The following is a 23,191-nucleotide window of genomic DNA, read 5'->3' as shown; positions in this document are numbered from 1 at the left end:
TCCCTGATGCTGCCAAACTAGAGCTGTTCAATATCCTTCCATCTTGGCCAAATCCGGCGATCAGAGAGGACGGCCAGACCGGACCTCAGCCATCTAGACTCTCACGACATGGATCTTCTGGCAATCAAAAATGGATTAGGATCCAATTGTGGCTTTACATAGCAAAGGCTAGTAGCGCTGAAGAGGCCTGTTGTGCGAATATGATCGACCAACACAACACCAGCAAGTGCTGAACCCACATGAAGAACCAGCTAGCCACAGGTATGCTGGGCCAGAGCCACGATACCACTATTGTGGTGTTTGTCCTCCATCGTGGATCCGATCGAAAAGCAAAGCTTTATTGGGGGATTTGGAATATGACCTTGTTGTAGATCCAGTTTTATCTGGTTTGGGGGATGGAAATTTCCCACAGGGACAAACTAGAATCTTCTCAAGATACACCCCTTGGAGATTCTGCCAGGACTCCTGCTCTATTCATGTTAGACTCTACATGTTCTGTCACTCAAGATTGACGTGTTACAAGTTTATGGGAATTCGGGATCTGTGTCAACACCTTCATGGTCACAGGTGGTATGAGTGGGCAATACTCGGCCTCGCCTCATTACTGACTCTTCAACTAGGACCTAGACCTCCATTGTACCTGCATCAGAAGCTGCAGGAACAGGCGGGAGAGCTACAGGCCCCTTAACGCCTCCAAATCCATTCCGAGAGCCGGCCGCCATCGGTCACGTCTGGACCCTTGGCGTCCCCACGTGTATCAAGATTCACCTCTGGAAGTCTGTTACGCCCCAGTGATTGTCGTAAAATCGGCCTCCTGCGCCTCTTCGTCTCTCACTCTACCCACTAAACTCAAAAGATCAATTCACTATAAGGGACTCAACTCGTCCACTTCTCGATCTACGCCCGAATCAGCGAACGAGGAACTTATCCGTCTGAGCTGTTGAAATAGTCTCATCCTTAGCAGAACTGGCCGATTGATACTACCTTCGAGTTTGGCGTGTGTTAGGCGCTTAGTGGCGTCTGTCTACGACTCCTGCTTTGGGAAGGATTGTTCTTGTTGTGCCACGAGCTCATCGGTGTCCACTGGCGTCTTTCGCATCATGATGTTATTCAGTAGATTTGTGGCATTTTGGATGGGTACGGGGCTTCCGGTTCCTGAGTCTATGGCTGACATGGCTGAGTCTGTTAAGCTGATCGAGAGGCGAGGAGATTTTGCTTTGGCAGTTATGGAAACATCGCAAAGGATAAATATCTTCGAAACCCCCGTTTCATAACCAGGCTTTTCTCATCATCCAACAGCAACTTCTCAAGCAATCAGCTTACTCTCACACTCTCTTCTTCGGATCACATTCTTTCTTGTATTTGCCCTGGGGCGCCACTCTCTTTAAACATCAAGACTGCTTGCAACGACACTGAGGCACCGGATACCCGATCTCACTTACAACAGCCTCGACAGCTATTTGCAACTTTCTATCCTCTCATTTGATAACAACAACAAAACCATGTTCTCTTTTAGAACCATTGTCGCTGGTGCGACTATCGCCTTGGCTGGCATGGCCCAAGCCACCCACATCGACTACCCACCTTGTCTTGACCCTTTTCAGCCCTATGTTTCATCTGGATGTTACATGGATGGTGTTGAGGGTCATATGGGTGGTGCACTCATCTACCGCTCCGGTCAGAACCAGTACAACATGACTGTCGAGAAGTGTGTTGCCGAGTGCAAGGGTAACGGCTTCCGGTACGCTGGTCTCAAGTACTATGGTGTCTGTTACTGTGGTTCCACCGTTGGTGGCATTCAGCTTCCTGATAGCCAGTGCAACTATCCTTGCACCGGTGATAAAACCGAAACTTGCGGCAGTGACAATGCCTTCTCCATCTGGCAGGATCCCACTTTCAAGCTCACCAACCTTGGAGGAGTTGTTACTCAACTCCAAGGAGCTGTCCAGTCTATCGCCGGTTATAAGCCCAACGGTTGCTACACTGACAACTCCTCCAAGGGCCGCGCTCTGACATGGCCCATGGATATTGATGGTTCTCAGATGACCCCCACCACTTGCTTGACTGCCTGCGCTGACCAGGGCTTCCCTTTTGCTGGTCTTGAATATGGTGGTGAATGCTACTGCGGTAACGTCCTGGCCAACGACACGGTCAAGGCAGATGTTGGTGACTGCAACGTTCCTTGCAATGGTGACAATACCCTGCTCTGCGGTGGACCTAGTCGTTTGAGTGTCTACGTTGCTGAGGATCTGCTGTCTCTTCAGCCATGTGGCTGGAAGCCTAGCAACTCTGCCTCTGCCTCGGCTTCCGTTTCTCTCTGGCCATCTACCTCTACCACTTCCGCTACTACCTCAAGTGTTGCTACATCTAGTTCTTCAAGCACCATTCCTATCGTTAGCTCCGTATCGATTGTCACCAGCTCTTCCACAACATTGAGCACTTTAACCAGCACTACTGGAAATGGACAGTCTTCTACCACGGGTCAGCCTTCTGGTCCCTCTGGTCCCTCTGGTCCTTCTTCCACCAACGGCAATGGCCAGTCTACCACCAACAAGCCTTCCACTACATCCTGCAGCACCACTACTGGTCCTGCTATGTGTACCTCCACCGTTGTCGTACCCAACACCTGCGAGTACAAGTGTGGTAACTGGTGTGCGCCGTCTGTCCCTGACTTCCAGGATCAAAACAGTTGCCAGACCGCCTACAATAACTGCGCCAAGAACATTGCTGCTTGCTTCCAGAACGCTGGCTGGCCCGGCGCTCTGAACTGCTTCGACTTCTCTAAGTGGTGTGATGGTGTCCAGGGCTACTGTGCTTCTTCTTGCTCCCGTGGTCGTAGCTGCAACAAGCTTGGCTGCATTAAGAACAACGCTCCCACTGGCGGAAACAGTGCCTCGACTACTACCAGCGTCTATCCCTGCGCCGTCACCAGCACTTCCACGACTTCTTCGGCTGCTGCCACCTCTTGTGCTCCTCAGCCCACCAACATTTGCCAGCAGCCCAGCTCCAACATCTGGGGCTATGGTCCCGGCAACCCTGTCGGTGGCATTGAGCTGCCTCTTGTTGCCTGTAACGACTTGAAGAGCGACTTTTCTCAGAACCCCTTCAAGCTTTACACCAATACCAACTCCAATTCTTGCTCCTCTTATCGCCGCAACCAGCAGTCCAGCGCTTGCGCCGACGCCTGCAAGGCTCAGTACAACGCTTGTGTCGGTACCTATGTCCAGAGCTGCAAGAAGCTTAACACTCGCAGTGATAGCAGCAACTACTTCGACAAGCGATCTCACACCCACTTCCACAAGCGTGGACTCGAGAAGTCTGGTATCGAGCCTCGCTTCTTCAACCTATTCGGTAACGACCAGTGGCAGAGCGCTCAGAATAAGTGCTCCATCCAGTATGCTGACTGTCTCTGGGAGAACGCCAATGTCAATTTCAGCAGCCGCTGCCAGAACTTCGGCTCTGGTTTGTAAGGGATGTTCGCTCAGTGATCTGGAGTTTCGGATATTGGTGGCCAAAAGCGGTGGCGGTGTTTGGGTTTGAGCATGGGATGGGAAATATGGTTTGCTTTTCGGGTTGGTGTTTACTGCTGTTTCCACATACACTCGCTTGGTTGTCATTTTATTGATTGGACTATCGTTCGCTAAACAGAAGCTGCTTCGTTTTGATATGCCAACCCCCTCTCTTCTCCTTACTTTTGTGAACTTGATTATAACTCTCAGCGAAATTCTATCTCTGTGCTCGGCATCTCCATTGTCACAAGCTTTAAGAGTCTGTATGTCTGAATTAAGAGGCTACTCTTGCCATAACTTGATGAAGTGGATAAGTGTCCTTTGGGTATAGAATAGGATGTCAGAGGTAACTTATAGCACTCTCTCACCCAAAAATCTGTGAAGCTCAATTTTCGTCTCTCTAGGGTAAACTGTGACAATTTCTGAGGGCCACTCATCGTTGGTGTCATACTAAATTGACTGAAACTGCACCCTCGAGAACAAATAGGTTTCTCTATATTGCCTCCGGAACAAGAAGCACTTCTCGGTTGAATAACTTTTTCATTCCGTGTCGACATCATTGTTTTGAAAACTGGATATGTTCGACCTCAGCTTAGAATTCAAAGACCAAAGCAAAATCTAAACAGGGAACGAATCAACCATTGACGTATTACTTCATAATATGGCTTCACCCCCGGTTTATGATATAGAGTAATGGAGCAACAATGAGAACTACCTTACTGAAGATAAGTACCTGAGCTGCTGAGGTATATCCGACGTGAGATACATGCACAGTGTATAACACATACCTCGGAGAAATTGATACTGTACAAAACACGCGCCAGGGAAAGGTTCCAACTTAAGCCAAGACCCAACAAACGTATTTTGAAGAACCTCACCTTGTCCTTCCAGTTCAGAAATATCAGCGACATGAAAATACCACAAAAGGTAATGGAGGAGATTCTGAATAAAGTGGTAGATCTGTTATCAACATTATCTCCAGCTCAATGGTGCCAGAGTTTCTTCACACTTTCTGCCGCTCTCGTTTTAGCTCTACAGATTCTCCCCCAAGATGTCCGTAAGGCTATGATGGACTATGGTCCTCGAAGACCTAAAGATGGAAAGTCTAAGAGCAAGAAAGGAGACGATGAAAAGCAAAACTTCGCAGGATTGAGATCATTCTTGAAAAACCTAACAGAATATGGACAAGTGCCTCACTCGTGGTTCATGCACTTTTACATCACCTCAGTATCTCTGTCAGGCTTCTGGGCTTGGCAATACCTGACGAGGGGATCGGTGTTGAGGAGTATTGCTACTTGGCAGGACAGGGCTGGCAGATCATCGATGAGCCTAGAGCAAATATATATCGCATGGCTGCTCATGGCGTTGCAGGGCTCAAGGCGTTTATACGAGAGCCTGTTTGTATTCAAGCCAGGCTCGTCACCCATGTGGTTCATTCATTGGGCACTCGGTATTGCATTCTATGCCATTATAAGCCTCGCTGTCTGGATCGAGGGTTCCGGTACGCTACAAACCCGCCACAATTGGCCACCAGACACTGACAAGTCATAGGTGCAATTTTGTCATGTTGGGATTCTCCTAACCAGTCTCTTGAAATCCCACGGAGGTTGCTATCAGCTGTCCTATTCTATTCCGTTGCATACTTCAAGCAGAATCAATGCCACAGACATCTGGCCAGCCTCAAGAAGTACACACTTCCAACAGAAGGGTGGTTCAAATATCTCATTTGCCCTCACTATACTGCCGAGTGCATTCTGTATCTTGCAATTGCCTGGATCGCTGCGCCTCCAGGCGAGCTATTCAACAAGAGCATACTGACTGCTGTGGCGTTTGTGGCCGTGAACCTGGGCGCGACGGCAAAGGGCACAAAAGCATGGTATGAGAACAAGTTCGGCTCCGACAAAGTAGCCGACCGATGGATCATGATCCCACCTGTCTACTAGCTTTCTAGTCACACCCGAATCTTTTATCGTTTGAGGAAAATGCCGAGCTTGTTCGCGACTTTTGATACCTGAAGAACATCTCGATAAGTCAGGCTTGTGCGAGTTTGACGAATATTCCGGCCGTTGGCGTATACATCAGGAGAACCGAGCAGATCCCAGTTGGAAACAGTTTCGGCACTCAAGTCAACATCTTCTTCGATATCAGCAATCCCATGGAGATAGTCGGTATACAGCTCGCTAGTTGTAATGAGTAAACTACGGGGTTCCTGGAGGATTCTCCAAGCAGGTCCGGGATCAAGAGCGCCGTCCTCCTTGCTGCGATGCAGGTTCAGGCATAAGCTAGCTCCAAGGCTGACGGTGGCTACAACCGGCCAGTATGCTGCACCATCCTGTATGGTATAAGTACGAAAGAGAAAAGAGGGTGTATCGCTTGGTGAATACTCAACTTATGTGGCATGATACCAATACCAGGTGGATACTCATTGATGAGGACATGGTTCGGCTTCTTGTGAGGACTTCTTTCGAATATGTTGGCTGATGAGGAGTCATGGGATGGCATCGAGAGCAGACGGGATATGACTGGGTCTTGAAGCCAGAGAGGGAGGGGAGCTTCAAGGAGTTTGTTGTTGACGAGATCCGAAGGCCAGGTCTGAAGACGTCGTTTTGTAAGCTGTTTCCACCTGGGTTTGGGAGCGCTTGATATCTAGAGATGGTTGAGTCGTGCTCGGCTATTATTTGTATTACTGGATGCCAACCTTGTCCAAAATGTTCTGTTCTTCTTGCTCGGTTATGAAGTTAGGAATATAGTACGCCGCCTCTGGTAGAGTGTTAATCCTGGCGTGTTGCAGAGAAGGAGGCAGTAAGAAGACATCGTCTTTATCCGTGCTCGGTAAGGCAGAGCTTGAGGAATCCATCACGATCTTCTTGTCATTACAGCACGTAAAAGGTCAGGTGCGATTCTTTGACTTCGATGAGCTGTGATGTGATTCCACCACACGTCGAGAGCTTGATGTTGTGCTAGGTCCAAGATCAGCGAGGGAGAGAATTGTTAGTGGTTGAAGTTGCATCCAGGCAGAGACAGTGGAGATCCCCGGTACAGTTAAATATGGGGCACAGGGACTGATGAAACCAAAAGCCTACTAGGTACTAAGGTAAGTAAGTACCTTAGCTTGAGTAAAGACTCCATACACGGAACCTTGGATAAATACGAAATATTGATTGCCCAGAGACATAGTCACAAGGTGGGTAGCATAAACAAGACAACGGAATCTATAACCCAGGCAGTCAATCCCGAGCGAGTAAAATTATGAAGAGGGATTCAACATTATGCGCTACTGATCCAGCAGGCTAACGTTGCAAGTCTTTACTGGTATCCGTACATAAGTCAATCGTATCAAGGTGTCATCTTGGAGTTTCCTTACTGCAGGGGGGAACAAGCTAAACTACAATAGGTGTCTGTCTACCTTGGGTTCCTTGCCTTTATGGTAAGTGGATGGTTAATTGCATTGGATGCAAAGTAGGTACCTTACTAACGTACTGACACTGTTATAGGTACCAATGTCCTTAACATGAGAGCCCGAGCAAGAGAGTTGCTTCGTATTAGGTACACTACGCATAGACTCAATATACATGTCGCACGGTTTGAAAGAAAAGCGTATCTATTTCCTGTCATATTTAAATTAAATAAAGCCAGTCGGTTCTTTTTGACTGTGCTAGTTCAAATTGCGGTCTGGGTCTTTATGCCTGACCGGATAAGACTAAAAGACAGTACAGTACAAGTACGAAATGAGACTCAGCCAATCATAATACATCTTGGAGGCCGGGAGCCTTGCTCGGGCATTTGCTTTGGAGTTTCCAAATCCAATTCTTCCACTCTTCTCTTCCACTTCGCACTCATCCTCCCGTTAACCCCGTTTCAATCTCAATCTGGGTAAAAGGCCCGCCCAAAGACGCCGTGGTCCATCATCATTCATTCTCCTAAAACCACCATTATTACTCCGTACACCGTAGCTATCCCCATAAACAGGCTTTCTGGTCAGACTCAGCCCAGGCTAGGTGCCTGCAATTCACTATCCATCTCCCCTTCTAAACCGATGAATACAATCTCAACTTCTATTGGACTTAAACTCAACCGGGCTTAATCTAACCAACTCCACTCCCACTCCCAATTCTATCTCCAATCCGAAACCAATCACTCTCACTCACTCACTCACTCGCTCGCTCTCTCTCTTCTTCACCTTTACTCACATACCGTATTCTATTGCTCAACGCCTCCGACCGCCCAATTTCCAGACACTCCAAATCGCCCCTACGAATCAATCCTTCGCCTTTTCGCGTAGCCTTGTTTTTCTTCTTCTTTCTTTTTGCCCCCGCATTACCTCTCCTGGTTGACTGCGCTCTTATTCGCCTCTTCGGTTTTTGTCGTTCTCGCGCCCGACCGTTGCTTTTCCTCTTGGCTAAGTTCATAGGCATCAACGCCAGCGCGAGTCCATCGCCCCTTCAACTTCTGCCTATACCATCATCACCAGAATGGTGGTAGTCGCTAGTCGTCCTCGCAGGTAAATGTCATGGATGCGCAGAATGCTGCCCAGTCCGACCAGACGAGGCCTGCTGGCGACACACCTCAGCGGCCTGACTCGAAACCCGACACTTCAAAGTCGACTCCGCCGCCAGTAAGCCCCAAGCCTTCTGAGCCTGTTGACAAGGAGAAGGAAAAAGACAAGGATAAAGACACACGACGGAATGCGAATTCTTCATCTGCTGTCGACCAAGATGCGTTGGAAGACCGCGATTCAGACGCCGAAACCATTGTATTGCCTGGCAAGGATGGCCATTCCCCTTCAAAGGCGCGGAAGGTAAGACAGGAGGACAGGAGCGACGGTGATGCCGATGGTGATAACGATGGCGACGCACCCAAATCTTCAATCAAGGCTGCTGGTTATCGTCCAGAGCTTGAAAAGAGTTCGTCGTCAATCCACGCTCGCGGTGACCCTATCAAGAAGAAGCGCATTTCGTCGGCCCACATCGAACGCGAGAAGCTGTCACGGGGTAAAGATGCAGCTGCCTCCAGTGGCTTGAGCTCTGCACCAGCGTCTCCACCCCATCACCGGCAGCAACAGCGTCGCCGATTTGCGGATGACACGCATTCATCTTCCGACTCTGAACATTCCCATCCCCGACCCGCCAAGTCTATTCGCGAGAAGTTGAAATCGGGTGAAAACACGGCATCACATAAGCGCAAGAGTCTCAAAGTCGAGTCCGACGACGAAGGCGAGAGCCGCAAAGTCAGGCGGCAACGAACGACTAGCGCTAGCATCGATTCAGGTCGTCCGCAGAAGGAGCACAAGCCTCTCTCAGCAAAGTCACACCATGATTCACAGAACCGATCCATCTCACCACAGGCTCGATCTCACCGAAGGAGTGCATCCTCCCAGTTACCTGCCTATTCCTCCAACGGCCTCGGCCACAAGAAGAGGCGACTGCCTCCCCCGTTGCACGCCACTGACTATCACTCTGACGACTCATCAGCGAGTGGCAGTCCCCATCCTCGCAGTTCTAAACTACGTAATCTGGCGACGGCTGCCGCCGACACAAATGCCTCCCCTGCAAGGATGGCTCCTCATAAGAAGCATCTCGATGCCCACGGTCAGACATTACTTGCTCGCGCCTGTGCTCGAGGAGAGTACGAAGGGGCCAAGACACGTCTTACTGAGAGACCTGAAGATCTGAATGTAGCTGACTACGCGGGAAACACACCTCTTCAGATTGCAGCAATCAATGGATGCGAAGACATCGTCAAACTTCTGATCGACGCTGGATGCAATTTGGATTGTGTTAATTACGACAAGGACACACCACTTCTCGATGCGGTCGACAACGGCCATCTGGGCGTTGTCAAGTTACTACTAGACGCAGGCGTCAATCCTAGAAAGGCCAACGTGAACGGGGAAGAGCCAATCGATCGGGTGAGCGGCGAAACAGATAACGCCGAGGAGATTCGAGCCGCACTCATGGCTGCAAGGAAGCGAGCAGGAGATCGGAGGCGCACTTCAGAAGAACATCACTCCCACCAAGATCAAGATACGAGGGACTCGCATGCGCCTGATAGCCCACGCCATTCCCCGGCTACAAATTCCGGAACAAGTCGAAGAACAGGAAATATGCGCGCAACAAAGACGAGAAACGATCTATTGTATATGCCCCTCGATGACAAGACACTTCGACAGGCTGCGGGGCGAGGAGATGAGGAAACTGTCGCACGCATCTTGCAGGTAAAGGAAGGATGTAATGACCCCGCTGCTATGGTTGCTGCGGCTCGAGGTGGCCATGACTTGGTGATTCAGCTACTCCTAGGCCTCGGAGGCGCTAATCCTGATCCCCGACCTATTTTCAACGCTCAGCCCGAATTCGCGACGCCAATACTAGCAGCAATTGGGCAAGAGAATATCAAAGTCATAGAGTTACTTTTGGAACAAGCTGGATTCGATCCCACACGAAGGTACAGAGGAGAAACATACTACGAGATTGCCCGACACCGGGCTGGTCCAAACTGGAAGGACGAAGAGCATATGCTGAAGAACGCCTACGATGAGTTTAAGAGGAGCGGAAAGAAGACAAATTCTCGCCAGGAACAACAAGACGAAGCTTTGCGTGCCCGACGAGCAAAGGAGGAGGCCAGACAACATAAAAGGAGCCTCTCTAGTCCCGAGCCAAAGAAGAAGTCAAGCACCTCCAAGCTTACCAGCCCAAAAGAGAAACGAAGGTCGAATTCTATTACAAACCAGGGAGATGAGGGTTCAAAGCGTGGCCCAGGACGACCCCGTAAAGATGATCCCGTCCCGTCGATTAATATCTCAGACCGCGAACAATCCCCGACTATCTCGCAGAAACAGCTCAAAGCTAAACATGCTGATTCAGATGCTGCCGGCGTATCGTCAGATGGGGAAACACATAAACCGAGGAGGAAGCTTGTGTCCAAGGGGGAGCTTCGAGGGGAACGAGAGCGGCAACGTCGCGCCAGTATGGCTTCGAACGCTTCATCTTTTAAAGATCACCCAAGTAGCCCCCATGAGTCGAGGCATGAGGAGTCAGGCGACAAACACGAAAAGAACAGAGTCGAGAAACTATCCGAAAAGTACTATGATCGTACCAAGGCTCTCAAAAGAGACGAATCCCGGGATCGCTTGTCGGTGTCTGGCGATGGGTCGGCTAAGAGACATCGTGCCAGCATCACACCTGACCGACCCAGTAATGGTGACAAGGACGATAGTGAGGTTCCACCTAAGCGACGACGACTCGATAGCGAGACAAAGGAGAAACGGCCCAAACAACCTTTATCATCTGACGAGAGACCTCGAAAATCCAGCAATCTTCAAGACTCTTCTAAACCATCCTCAAAACCTAGTCATAAAAAGCACGATGAGGAGAAACGCGATAGGCGCGCTGACTCTCACCGTACAGACACCGACCGGGCCAGTAGTGTCGAAAAACAGATTCATGTCAAGTCAGAGGAGACTGACGTGGAGATGAAAGACGCCGATTCTATCAAGGCTGTGTCTGAGTCGGAACTGCAAGCGGCTCGAGCTAAGGAAGCCGAACAAGAGAAGCAAAAGCAAGCCGATGAGGAAGCCAAGAAGAAGGACGAGCTTCGGAAGAAGCATGAAGCACGCAAGAAAGAAGAAGAACGCAAGCGAGCTGAGGCTGAAGCCGTGAGGAAGCGTGAAGAGGAAGAGGAAAAGAAGCGAAAGGAGGAGGCTGCCGAAGAGGAGAGACTGCAAAAGGAATTAGAGGAGCGTGAAGCCGAGCGCAAACGCAAGGAGGAAGAAGAGCGCCAGCGACGAGAGGAGGAGGAGAAGAAGCAACGGCGCGAAGCCGAGGAGATGGCACGTCGAGAAGAGGCAGAAAAGCAACGCATCGAAGAAGAGAGAAAGAAGAAGGAGGAGGAGGAGCAGAAACAGCGAGAGGAAGAGGAGAGGCTGCATCGTGAGCAACTCGAGCGAGAAGCCGCCGAGGAAGCTCGCCGTCAACGCGAGGAAGAAGAGCGTAAAGAACGTGAGCGACGAGAACGTGCGCATCGTGAGGATATGGAACGCAAACGAGCGGCACGCGAAGCTGAACAGCGACGGTTCCGTGAGGAGCAAGAACGCATCCGCCTCGATAAACTGCCTCCCCTCCTACGATGGTTCGATACATGTCCCAACCCCAAGCTTCCGGTCCTTGCCGAGAAATTCAAGCGGATTCAAGGCTGCCGATACGACACAATTCGACACGAAGCTAATGGCACAGCCGAAGGTCGTGAGCAGTGGGTACTTAACACACATGTAGCTCTCCTTCTTGGCGAGAAGGATCTTGACCTCTCCCGGTGTAAGTCCATTAATCAAACTTATTGGGGTAGCCACTGATTATTTTTCATAGATACTGCTTGGGAACGGGCTCCTGTGACTGAACTAGCAAAGTTGTCTTTGTGGCGCGTTGAATGGCGTCTTTACTCTCTTCTCGATGACAGGCTGTGGGATCTCGGTCGACAACTCCCCGAATACTACGGTGACGAGGATCCCTCCGAATTAGGTTATGTGATGAAGCAACGACTAAAAGCAGAGGCTTGGGAGAAATTCCTCAATATGGACATGTTCTTTGTTAAGGTGACTACCAGCCACTCAAATATGCAAAAATGCGAAAAGCTAACATGATCAGGTGTCGGATCTTATGTATACTGTCCCCAACATACCACATCTTCGTAATATTCGTCTCGAAGTTGAATACCGGGAACTTCTGGAGACAGAAGCACAAAGCCGGGGATGGGGAACATGTCAGAAGTGGAAGCAGGATCCGGATTCTGCTCGGTACAACAGACTTGCTCCACGATGCAAGTACTATCAAAATGGCGTTTTCGTTGGCGAGGATAAACCCCAACTCGCACAAACAAGCAGTACGCCTTTTCTCGACAAGAAAGTCCCTCGACGCGGACTGGTGCAAGTGCTGCCAGACGACCCAGATTATACTAGAATATGCCTCGAACAAGGTCTAGAGCATCTCGTCAACGGTCACCTCAGCCCGCCTCTTGTCAATGGCATTCATTCATCACCAATGAGCCAGAAATCAATGACGTCGGGAGGACCCCCTATAAATGGGATGATCAAAGCTTTGACACCTGGTTTGACTTCAGAAAGCTTGACGATGTCGAATGCTGGGCACGAGACTCTTGTAAATGGCATCAACGGGAACACGAACGGAAACCCAGCCCACTGACAGTTAATGTCTCCAACAAGCAGCTGAACATACTTTGTTACATTATTGCGCCGAGTTTTCTTTGTTAGCATAATGATCATGGGTGGCGCAGAGACAGTGTAGGGCTATTGTATGGATTGTTATTTTTCTCAATAACTGGGGATGGTTGTTAGATGGTAAAGTTTTCCTCATGAGCATTGGATCGGAATACTATACAGGCCTATTGCACAAAGAGTTGGCCAGCGGCCGGTTGGATGATTATCTTTGAAAGATTAGCAAATAACGTCGGGAGGTGTGCAAGGTGTATTGCGTTGTTGCTGTTATGAACGAAGCATGACTGGTATCTTTATAGAGAAGCAAGCGGAGGGTTACTCGGGGTAAAGTCTTGTCTTGTCTTGTTGGTAGACAGACTCTGGCCACTGCATCTGACAGGCTGATACGCAACAATCAACAAAACTTTTTAAAAACACCAAAAACCAAGCCATTTTTATTGTGTGAGAAGAATGTCGATTGACTAATCCATCCCATTCCCTCAAAACCCAAGTGCCTTATTAGGTCGCTGATACGGTACTGACTTGAGCTTTCAACATACTAGGTATGTAAATGGTGGAGACAACTAAGTACTAATAAGTCAATTACCTATGTGATTGGCTGTGTGAGGGCCAAACTGGCTGACGTAGGTGTGGAGCAGGTTTTTCTGTCGTGCCCCGCCATTTTCAACTTTCTTTGCAATTTATCACCAAAAGTGCTTTTACACAACGAATTGGGCCACGAACCCAAGATCTGAGGCCAGACAACAACCGAATATCGACTCGAGACAGCTTCTGTAACTGCAACCGTAATCATGGCGACCACGGTGGACAAGGTATGTAGCTCTCCCACCAGAAAGACTATGCCTGCCACGATTTGGCTAACCCCGGTTCCCCTACCAGATCAAAGATATTGAGGCCGAAGTACGTGATATTCCAATCGAACCCTTCCGTAAAGGATGCCATCGGAGAAGATGATTGTCGAAAACCCAAGATGGGGGGCTCTTTATCGTATAGATAGCCGGGATCAGCTCTGACATGTGTAACCAGATGGCCAAAACCCAGAAGAACAAGGCGACTTCTTACCATTTGGGTCAGCTCAAGGCCAAGCTGGCCAAGCTCAAGCGCGAACTGTTGACTCCCAGCGGCGGAGGTGGTGGCGGAGGTGCTGGTTTCGATGTGGCCAGAACAGGCGTAGCCAGTATTGGCTTCATCGGCTTCCCTTCAGTGGGCAAGAGTACGCTCATGAGCAGACTCACAGGCCAACACTCGGAGGCTGCCGCCTACGAATTCACCACCTTGACCTCTGTGCCTGGTCAAGTTGTCTATAATGGTTAGTCGTTTGTGATATCCCTCCCCTCTCGCCTTCTCCATCCCCACCTCAACTTCGATCACCGGATGCGGTGCGGCGCGGCTATTTTCTTGTTCTCGGCTTGATGCCCAATCTCCAATTCCACCACCACCACCACCATCATCATCAGAAGGCGGCTCCTTTGTGCATCAAACATCGTGGCTGACATGGATTTCTCCAGGTGCCCCCTTGCAGATTATTGACCTTCCTGGTATCATTGAGGGTGCCAAGGATGGTCGAGGTCGAGGTCGACAAGTCATCGCCGTCGCTAAGACATGCCATCTGATCTTCATTGTGCTGGATGTCAATAAGCCTCTGACGGATAAGCGGGTGATTGAGGCGGAACTCGAGGGTTTCGGAATCCGCATCAATAAGGAACCCCCCAACATCACCTTCAGGAAGAAGGACAAGGGTGGCCTCAATATCACCAGCACCGTACCCCTGACACATATCGACCACGGCGAGATTAAGGCTGTCATGAGCGAATATCGCATCAATTCTGCGGACATTACAATCCGGTGTGACGCTACCGTTGATGACCTGATCGACGTTCTTGAGGCAAAGAGCAGAAGGTAAGGCTGAAGTGTAGAAGTGTGGCAAACACAGCTGCTTTCAAAGTCGAGATTATTTTAGTTTGCTAACTATCCAACTCTTCAGTTATATCCCAGTTGTCTACTGCCTGAACAAGATTGATTCCATCAGCATTGAGGAGCTTGACCTTCTCTATCGAATTCCCAATGCTGTCCCCATCAGTTCCGAGCATGGATGGAACATTGATGAGCTGATGGAGGCCATGTGGGACAAGCTAAACCTTGTCCGCGTGTACACAAAGCCCAAGGGCAAGCAGCCTGATTACTCTCAGCCTGTTGTGCTCCGATCTACGCGCTGCACTGTCGAAGATTTCGTAAGTCAGATCAGTTTCATGTGGCGGGCGCCCTTTTGGCCGTCCACTGCGGAGCCTCATGCCCAAAATCCAAATTAGGAATCCTGGATTGCTAATCGAGCTACCACCACATAGTGTAACGCCATTCACCGAAGCATTACGGAGGTGTTCAAGACGGCCATCGTTTATGGCAAGTCAGTCAAGCATCAGCCTCAACGCGTTGGCCTGGCTCACGAACTGTGTGATGAAGATGTTGGTAGGTTACCCCCGGAGTCTCCGACAACAACCCTCGACCCCAGCAGCAGCCTAAAGACAGATTGAGAATGGGGGAGACAAGTACTTAGTTAGGCCGCAGTGAGCTTGATCTACCCGATGCAGTTGGGATCTTGCTTCGTTGATGAGCCAGGGCGCCCATGATCCCAGTCTCAGTCTGATCCGTTGCACCAAGGCGGCCAGGGTTGCATTGTATCAAGCTCAGAGCAACGCTAACCATTGTAACAGTAACTATTGTCAAGCGATGAAGAGAAACCTTGGAGAGATTGAAGGGGATGATCCTGCGGCAACGCCAGAGGCTTGGAGAGCGAGCGAGACATTGCCAGATAGCTTGGACCGCCGCTTCGCATCAGACTGTTACTGCAGCCATGCCAGCCAGCCACCACTTTGCGACTCTGATTTAGCTCCGAGTGGCTGACGGAGAGAGAGAGAGAGAGAGGAGGAAACTTCACAGACCAGGGGAGCCCTGAGTGGGATGGATGGGATGCTGAATACTACTACGACAACAATAGCAGCAGCAGCAGCAGCAGCAGCAGCACAAATGTTCAATATGAACAGGGCTGACAATGGATGCACGGCTACGAGCACGTCTGGTTGACAAGAAGTATCGACTTGGCTCGACCAGGCACGATAATGATCGGCACAATAGTTTCCGGGGGAAGTCAGAAGTGGCGTGCACACTTACATGGTAGGTTGATGGGTCTAGAGCAGGGGAGAGAAATTTTGGGTCAACGGCAGACGTCGATGAACAAGGAAGGGCGAGATTTAAGATGAAGATGGAGAGCAACACGGAACGGAGTAACTACGGACGTGGATTTTATACGAAAGCCTATGTCCGGGTTAGTTTTCCGGGATAAAAGAAAAAGCAACATTGGGTATCGCGCAAGCAGAAAGTAAGCCCGGCAGTTACTATTGTTGGCTATCCAGTACACAAGGAGTTGCAATCAGTTTGCTCGAAAGATGAAACAAAATGAATGATTATCGATGATAAAAGGGCAGTCAGTCATCATCAATTAATGGATAGTAACAACATCTTGGCGGGTTGCCATTCATCCAGGCGGCTGAAATGCACAAAGGCTTGACCGAGCGGAGATATTTCCAATAACAAACCCGAGCAAGGTTTATGATACCGATTGTCGTAGCATGAGAGAGCTGACAGATAATAAATCAGCACTGCTACTGGGGGCGAGACTCAGCCGAATTGAAATCTATTGCTACAGCAGCAACAGGTCAATTGACGGGTATAGTTGCGGTAACGGTGACATTCAAATGGACAAAACGCCACCATCTGATGTCAACGAGCAGAAGCAGAGCGGGAATGGGATGCAGTTGGGAGTGGTTCGACCTGCATAGCCGAGGGCCTCTTGATCTGCGGCCGGATTGCCCAGCAGAAGCGTGGGATATGCAGCTGCAGCTGCAGCTACAGACGCAGACGCAGACGCAGGGGTTTGAGGCCTACGAATCAGGTTATGCGTGGATTCTTTCACGGCGCTTAAAGTCGAGACGTGGGACGAGACAGAGAGAAAAAGAGTAAAAAAGAGCGGTTGACTTTTAGGGCATTTCTAGGAGATTGTTCAACTTTATCGAGACAAGTGAAACAGACCATCAGTTGCCAAGGCGATTAGATGTACCTGAACCAGCCAAGGTACTAAGGTAAGGTACCTAGTATCTACTGAAGGCGAAAGGTGCTTTACAGAATGAAGAGAGAGAGAGAGAGAGAGGAGGCATGGAGTAGCATCAGAGGGTACTGTACACCTACACCTACCTACCTAAGGTACCTACAGTAGAGCATCAAACATGCGCTCCGTTCCGTCCACACCCCAGCTAGCTTTTCTTACTGATTAAGGGAACTTAGTTCTGCACCCGACCCTTAGCCTTTCTTGATGGCGGCGGTAAGAGACGATTCGTGAAAGGCGGAGAGCTCAAGCCTCTTTGGCGAGAAAAACGTCCCGAAGCCCACACCAGACTTAAACAAGGTTAGCGGGGAGCAAAAGGCCAGGGGGAGTTGAGCAGTAAACCAACAGCCAACAGTCTCTTCTTGCTAGGCCATCTCCACAATAAACCAAGGTAAGGTACCTAATAAGTTAGTGCACTCCATGAAAGTCACATCCATACCGGGCTAACATCACCAGCAGCAGCAGCAGGAGCAGCAGGTAGAGTGGCTGCAGAACAGGGGAAGTCATCTTTAAACTTTTTTTCTTTCTTTTCTTTCAATGAGGTATGATGAGATTCAAGGTTCATGGGCCATATTTACCCCACAAGTGTCTGTGTTATTCAATTTTTATTCAATAAAACATGTAGTGTTGTCTACCTTAGTACCTACTATAGGTAGCAGGTACAGATCTGGTGAATACAGCCTACTGCGGATATGAATATAAGTAGCAGCTTAGGCAGTAGGCAGTTGTTCGCGGCAGCAAGCTCAACAAATCCCAGATAAGGTTGAACCCGCTGTAAAAGCACAACATTAAGTCTAATAGTTACCTACCTGTGGCATCACTACATGTGAAAGGATTATAAGCATCATCATGTGCAGAACAACTGCAGTGTTGATAAGATCTAACTAGGTACCTAAATCGAAGTACAAGGGGTATATGGCGCCTAGGAAGAGTCCATCCATCCTCAAACCTACAACATGAACAAGGAACACCCCTGAGAGAGCATCAATTGATTGATTGATTGACTGAATAAACGACCCCTGACAGCGCCTGACTAGCAAACATTTGACCAAACACTATGCGAGGCACACGATTAATATCGACATCAAAGCAGAGAATTGCAGAGCGATTGGTTGATTTCGGCCACTTATACGCGAGTTTCTACACAGGGCGTTCAGTCTGCACATGGCTATGGATGACATTGGATGCTAAGTTAGCGCACCGGCATGATACTTCTGTCATGAGATGAGATGAAATGAGACTGCGCGAGTAGGCATACATCGTGCCTAGGTAACCTAGTAGATCTCTCCCGAGCGGCCGCGATCCTTTCTCGTCATCATCTTCCCACTTGGAAGGCCTCGTTTTTTCTTTCTGTGTGTGTTTTGTCTGCTTACGGTCAAGCTTGGCTGCTTCATACAGGGGCACCCGGAGCTCAGAATTCCTTGGTGAGTCCAGATCGATGTGGGCATATGAGGTAGGTAGGCAGGTCATACCTGCCTTGATTATTCATTCAGGTACCTTTGCAATTGCCCGTCCCATCCACGTTGCGAGTTACTGGTTGGTACCTTCCATGCTTCAATTTCTCAAACTCGATATCTCAAGGCAAGAAGATAGTAGGTACATACCTATTGAGATGGGCTAACGAGCCTCAGGACATCAGATGCATCCTCCTTTCTGTCTAACTGCATATCGACTCCTCACTGTTGTCTTCCATTATCAACTCTGTCAAAGTGAACCTCGAAGCAAACAACATATGCTAGACACCATCACATTACATTCGGCCTACCTACATAAGTACTAAAGCCCGGCGCCAGGGATCTTGATCAAACTGGCCAACTGGAACAACACCCGGAAGACGGATTGGACCGTCTATGGCGCGCCACAGCTTCCCCCCCTCCTTCACTATACTGTACATACAGAGTACGGAGTACCTCTGCATCTTCTTCTGCCCGTTCATCATCCATGCATTCATTTCATCTGTCGCATTGCATCGCATCGCAGGCCTGATCAGGATTCATAGCCAGGGACAAACAAACATTGACACAATACAGTAGAACAGGTATGGACACCTTTGCTGCCCAATCACAAAATATCTGGGGCAAGCTTATGTATAATGGTGGCCGTATCTGCATGTCCATTGATTGAACCCTCCGGAGATTGCGCTAACCGTCCCCATCAGGATCCAGCCAAGATGTTGATCCCTCATCCCGACTCTGTTGCTTGGATACGAACGTTGAAGAAATGAGAATGTTACTCGAGCAATCACCATCCCTCTCACAACTTACCATCACTCGCTCAGAAAAGCAGGACCACGACAAAAGACCGTAACGTGGACAAGGTAACGTACTCCAGTGCCATGGATGTCGGACATGGATGCTGATGGGATGGACTAGGGGCGGAATGGTAACTGGCCATGCCATGGGCGGCAGGCGGCGGCTGTCAAACTGGCTCCAGAAAGGGCCGTCCCACTAGCCTGCCTCTGTCCTTGACCTGACCTGACCTGACCTGTCCATGCCTAGTGCCTGGCAAGCCCCAGTTCAACCTTGCTCAGAGTAGCGGTCGATCTTCGTCTTCCATCCACAGTGAAGCCATGGCAAAGCAACACGACGCATCAAAATGCTACTGGGCACCGTACCATGGCACCTTCAGTCCATCTATGTATGTCCTTCAAGATACAGGATAGGATGGCATGGCTGGAAAATTTTGACCCACCGACATTCCAGTTGCGGCATCCCGAGCACAATGTCATCATGGTGCCGAGTAAGGTCTGACAGAAGAAGGGGGTTTGATAGTGGTGGTAGCGGTAGTCTTCATTTGACATGGTTGCTCGTCCGCATAAAGCGAACAAGACACACGAAACTATCAGCGATATGAACGAAACTACAATCGATAAGGTCAAACAGAAAGGAGCATCGTGAACTGGATTCACAATCAACATTGCAACTGGTCAGGATGAACTCAGCATGCATCTGACACCTTTTTGTCGGCTCCATCGCACACCTGATACGTCGAGATGAGGAAGAAATAAGGAAAAATTTCAACGTCAAGTGGACCACGTGCGCCGGTTTGTTACAGCGAGATAGTCAGCATGAATTCTCGCTTCTTCCTCCTCTTTTGGACTGGGCTTGCAAGTTTACAATGTGCCGTATCTCCACGGCCACGATATTTGTCTGCACTAGACCTTGACCCATAAGCCATGCCGCCCAATGGCTTCGGCCTGAGGGCTTGGAGGAGCAAGCAGATGCAAAAGACAAGGGTGCTCCAATGAAGCTTCGGGCCCATGTCTCTCCTCGTTAGCGATGAAGACCCTTAACATCCTGAGGCACTTGCTTTATTACACAAGTTATGGCTGTGCCATCCTGGGACCACGAGGCAAGCAAGCAAGGCGAGGCGAGGAGACACGAGAGGCAAGGGAGAAGGTCATGGGCTAGGGCATAAGATGAGGAACAAGGCTGAGCGAATCAAACAACTAAAGCCTTGTTCATCAGTCCCCTCCCTTCTCACTCACCCCATCTCCGCCCCGTCTTCCCTTTGAGACAGTCTGAGCTCCCGGATCTCGCTATCCGGTTGGGCTTTGACCTTGAAGTGCTCCGTGTATCAGAGCTACGTGCTCGGGAAGGCAAGAAGAGTGTGCATCAGTCTATATGAGAGAGAAAGAGATGAGGCCGCGGGCTGATCCGCTCGAGGCTGAAGCTGAACGATTGTTGTGTTTCGGGCTAATAAGCTGAACTGGTATCCTCGCTGCCACCCATACCTCGGTGTCATTTTCACTTTCCATCGATGGAGCAGACCCCAAAGTTAATGTCAACCCGCTCATGGTCGGCGATAATCATCCTTGGCCATTGGAATTTCCTTTACATCAAGCACAAGGGTCATCGTATACCCCTGCTCTCGAGTGGCCGGGCATGCCGCTGCAATTGCATTTTGCTGCATGCTCTGTATCTAATCCGTGTCCCGTCAGTCGATCTTACTTTGTGCCATTTCGATTCTTTGTTACCACTCTCCCGTCCGGGACTGAATATTATACTAGAACCAGCATGTTAATATTACGATTCGGAGCTTGGGCTCCCAAGCCTGACCTGACCAGGTTTCGTCTGGGGGGATCTGTTCTAACAGGTGACCAACTGTCGAAGTGGACTCCTTTCGGGAGAAAAGTCTGACCTATTACAACCCTCTCTCAACCTTCTCCAGTTTAGACCGAGCCTAGTTAGCCACTTCCCATCAAAGTGCATGGATTTTGGCGCGCCGCGCTTTCTAGATTAGACAGAGATGCCCTATGAAAGCTGCAAGTCGATGGTTTTCAGATGGACTATCTCTCTAGCTCGGGCGCGACATTTTCTTCCTTCTCCTCTTTACAGTACCCGGCAGTGGACACTGATACGGGACGCCCCATCTTCTGACCTCATCCTCACGAGCTCTGAGCCCTCCCATTGCTCAACCTTCATGAGAGCATGGCCACTCTTCTACTACGCAGCATAGCTGGAGCGGGATAAGAGGGTGAAATGGGCTGACAGGTCTGAAAACAAAACCAGCTCTTCCGGAAAGGTAAAGTCAACAGTAAAGGGAGGGGGATACGAGGAAACCCTATTACCTTCGGAGGAACAACATGACCAGAGACAGAGAGGACTTCCCTGGTCTTATCCCACGGCCCATTATGCTTTACTCGTTGCTTCTTCCGCTTCCCGTTCCGTTGATCAGAAGCTTGTGTCTATGGGAATGGGTTTGATTGAAAACCCTTTCCCGAGACAGTCTTCACCTATCAGATGGCTATGGGCCAGGGCTTTTGTGCCTACCCACGTCTTCTTTCAACGGCTGACGGTTCTCTTGCTTTTCCCGACCTGGCAATGACCTGGCCAGGATCAACGACAAGAAGAAGAGTCGGCTGAGAGCTCCATAGTACTATACCCTAGCTCACCGGTCTATCCCCGAATCCGAAAGCGTCCATCCCATTACCTCAAGGTCTGTTTTCTACCATTTCAGATTCTGAATAATTTGCTGCGCTTGTCGGTGGGTGAGTATCTGTCTGTGTGTGAGCCTCTGTCTTGCCTACACGCGTGAAGTCTCTCGCTGAGCGTTCAACGTCCTGTCATACACGGTTTGAGCCACTCTCCGTCTTTATCAGCTTCATCCACACCCTAAATGCACATGTACTATACACACACTTAGACGGCGTCTTCAGAATTCATCAGTTGTCCACTCTGTACATACAGCTTTCTGGCTTTTACCCACTACCCTCCCACACACACCACTCCTTGATCGCTCGCAGTCACAGGAGACACCCCTCCCCCCTTGCGAGGGAAACCCCCCACACCCTCGTCGGTATTCCTCGTGCATTCTGCATATGTATATGGAGAAGGTCGACCTCTGGGGTCTCATCTTTACATATGTAGCGATGCGAATGGCTTTAGGTCTCGCTTGTTTGCACTACGCTATACTGCACTACACATCTTGAAAACGATATACTCCTAACGGTCTGGCCTCGTGTTGGAACGTCCGCCTCAAGTTTTGCGGTCCACCATCAAAACTCTGTCTCGAGATTGCCGTCCGGATCGAGCTACTGGCGGTCCTTTCTAGGCATCGTTACGGCTCGCTGCCCTGTGGCTTCCTCACCCGCCGGCCCACCCTCCACCGACTCAATCCGTTCTTGTCTTGCCTTTGTACATTGCCCTGCCGCGTTTATCCTGAGTCGGTTCTGCTGTCTCCGCAATCTCCACGAGCTCAACGAGGAAAAGCAAGTAAAAGAAGCCTCCCGCCGTGTCTCACTTTGGTGTGTTTGCGTGTTGAAAGACAAGCCCTTTCCTGTCGGAGAAAAAGAGGGCTCACAAACAAACAACCGGCTCGAAGTTGAGAAGTTGAGGTCAACTTTCTGCGACCTGACGAGTTCTAAACTCCACTACACCGTCGTTAAGGCTGAATCTGCTGCGGGTTTGAGTGGTTGCGTTGTTCGTGTGCCTCGTTGGGCTGCGCAAAAGGTTTGCTGCAATATAATCAACTCTTGTCTAACACGGAACAAATTGCCCTGAGCTGGAACTGGAGGGACCGACGGTAAACGTGGATTCACTTCACTTTTGCATTTTTAGGAACCAATTCGGGCAAGACGATGCATCTCTCTATCGACTGGTGTCAAATGTGAGCAACATCACACCAAGTCTTTTCGTCCCCTCCAACACTGCTTCCAGCTTCCAGGAACTCGGCACCAATCGATTCGCCTCTTGTGTCCCGAGAATTCTTGCAGACGAGGCTGTTGGGTCTATCAGTATATTAAACGGCTGTGAAGCCTGCTTTTCTTTATCCGGTGCCAGCTAGGCAGCACATACAACA

General features: G+C 49.7%; 5 protein-coding genes across 5 annotated transcripts; 4 read left to right on the top strand and 1 right to left on the bottom strand.

Annotated features, from left to right (window-relative positions):
- Positions 1–1,502: 1,502 nt before the first annotated feature.
- On the top strand, positions 1,503–3,470 carry FTJAE_2739 (beta-1 3 exoglucanase; the record flags this gene model as incomplete). Its single annotated transcript, XM_037348963.1, has 1 exon — positions 1,503–3,470. The coding sequence occupies one exon, from the start codon at positions 1,503–1,505 to the stop codon at positions 3,468–3,470; it is 1,968 nt and encodes a 655-aa protein (XP_037210132.1).
- Positions 3,471–4,418: 948 nt separating this feature from the next.
- On the top strand, positions 4,419–5,452 carry FTJAE_2738 (DFG10; the record flags this gene model as incomplete). The annotated part of the gene is made up of 2 exons (XM_037348962.1): positions 4,419–5,010; positions 5,061–5,452. 2 exons carry the CDS (start codon positions 4,419–4,421, stop codon positions 5,450–5,452), a joined length of 984 nt encoding a protein of 327 aa, XP_037210131.1.
- Positions 5,453–5,475: 23 nt separating this feature from the next.
- Positions 5,476–6,366, bottom strand: FTJAE_2737 (alkylated DNA repair alkB like 6; the record flags this gene model as incomplete). Its single annotated transcript, XM_037348961.1, has 3 exons — positions 5,476–5,813; positions 5,915–6,155; positions 6,208–6,366. The coding sequence occupies 3 exons, from the start codon at positions 6,364–6,366 to the stop codon at positions 5,476–5,478; spliced, it is 738 nt and encodes a 245-aa protein (XP_037210130.1).
- A 1,653-nt stretch (positions 6,367–8,019) lies between these two features.
- FTJAE_2736 (nasopharyngeal carcinoma susceptibility LZ16) lies at positions 8,020–12,700 on the top strand (the record flags this gene model as incomplete). The annotated part of the gene is made up of 3 exons (XM_037348960.1): positions 8,020–11,815; positions 11,867–12,093; positions 12,146–12,700. The coding sequence occupies 3 exons, from the start codon at positions 8,020–8,022 to the stop codon at positions 12,698–12,700; spliced, it is 4,578 nt and encodes a 1,525-aa protein (XP_037210129.1).
- An 823-nt stretch (positions 12,701–13,523) lies between these two features.
- Positions 13,524–15,463, top strand: FTJAE_2735 (ribosome-interacting GTPase 1; the record flags this gene model as incomplete). Its single annotated transcript, XM_037348959.1, has 6 exons — positions 13,524–13,544; positions 13,759–14,041; positions 14,241–14,631; positions 14,717–14,963; positions 15,078–15,198; positions 15,444–15,463. The coding sequence occupies 6 exons, from the start codon at positions 13,524–13,526 to the stop codon at positions 15,461–15,463; spliced, it is 1,083 nt and encodes a 360-aa protein (XP_037210128.1).
- Between the last annotated feature and the right edge of the window lie 7,728 nt (positions 15,464–23,191).

This window comes from Fusarium tjaetaba (genome assembly GCF_013396195.1).
Source record: "Fusarium tjaetaba strain NRRL 66243 chromosome Unknown NRRL66243_c0000057, whole genome shotgun sequence".
Lineage (NCBI taxonomy): Eukaryota > Fungi > Ascomycota > Sordariomycetes > Hypocreales > Nectriaceae > Fusarium > Fusarium tjaetaba.
The sequence above is the reverse complement of the archived record's forward strand: the minus strand, read 5'-3'. Positions and strand labels throughout refer to the sequence as shown.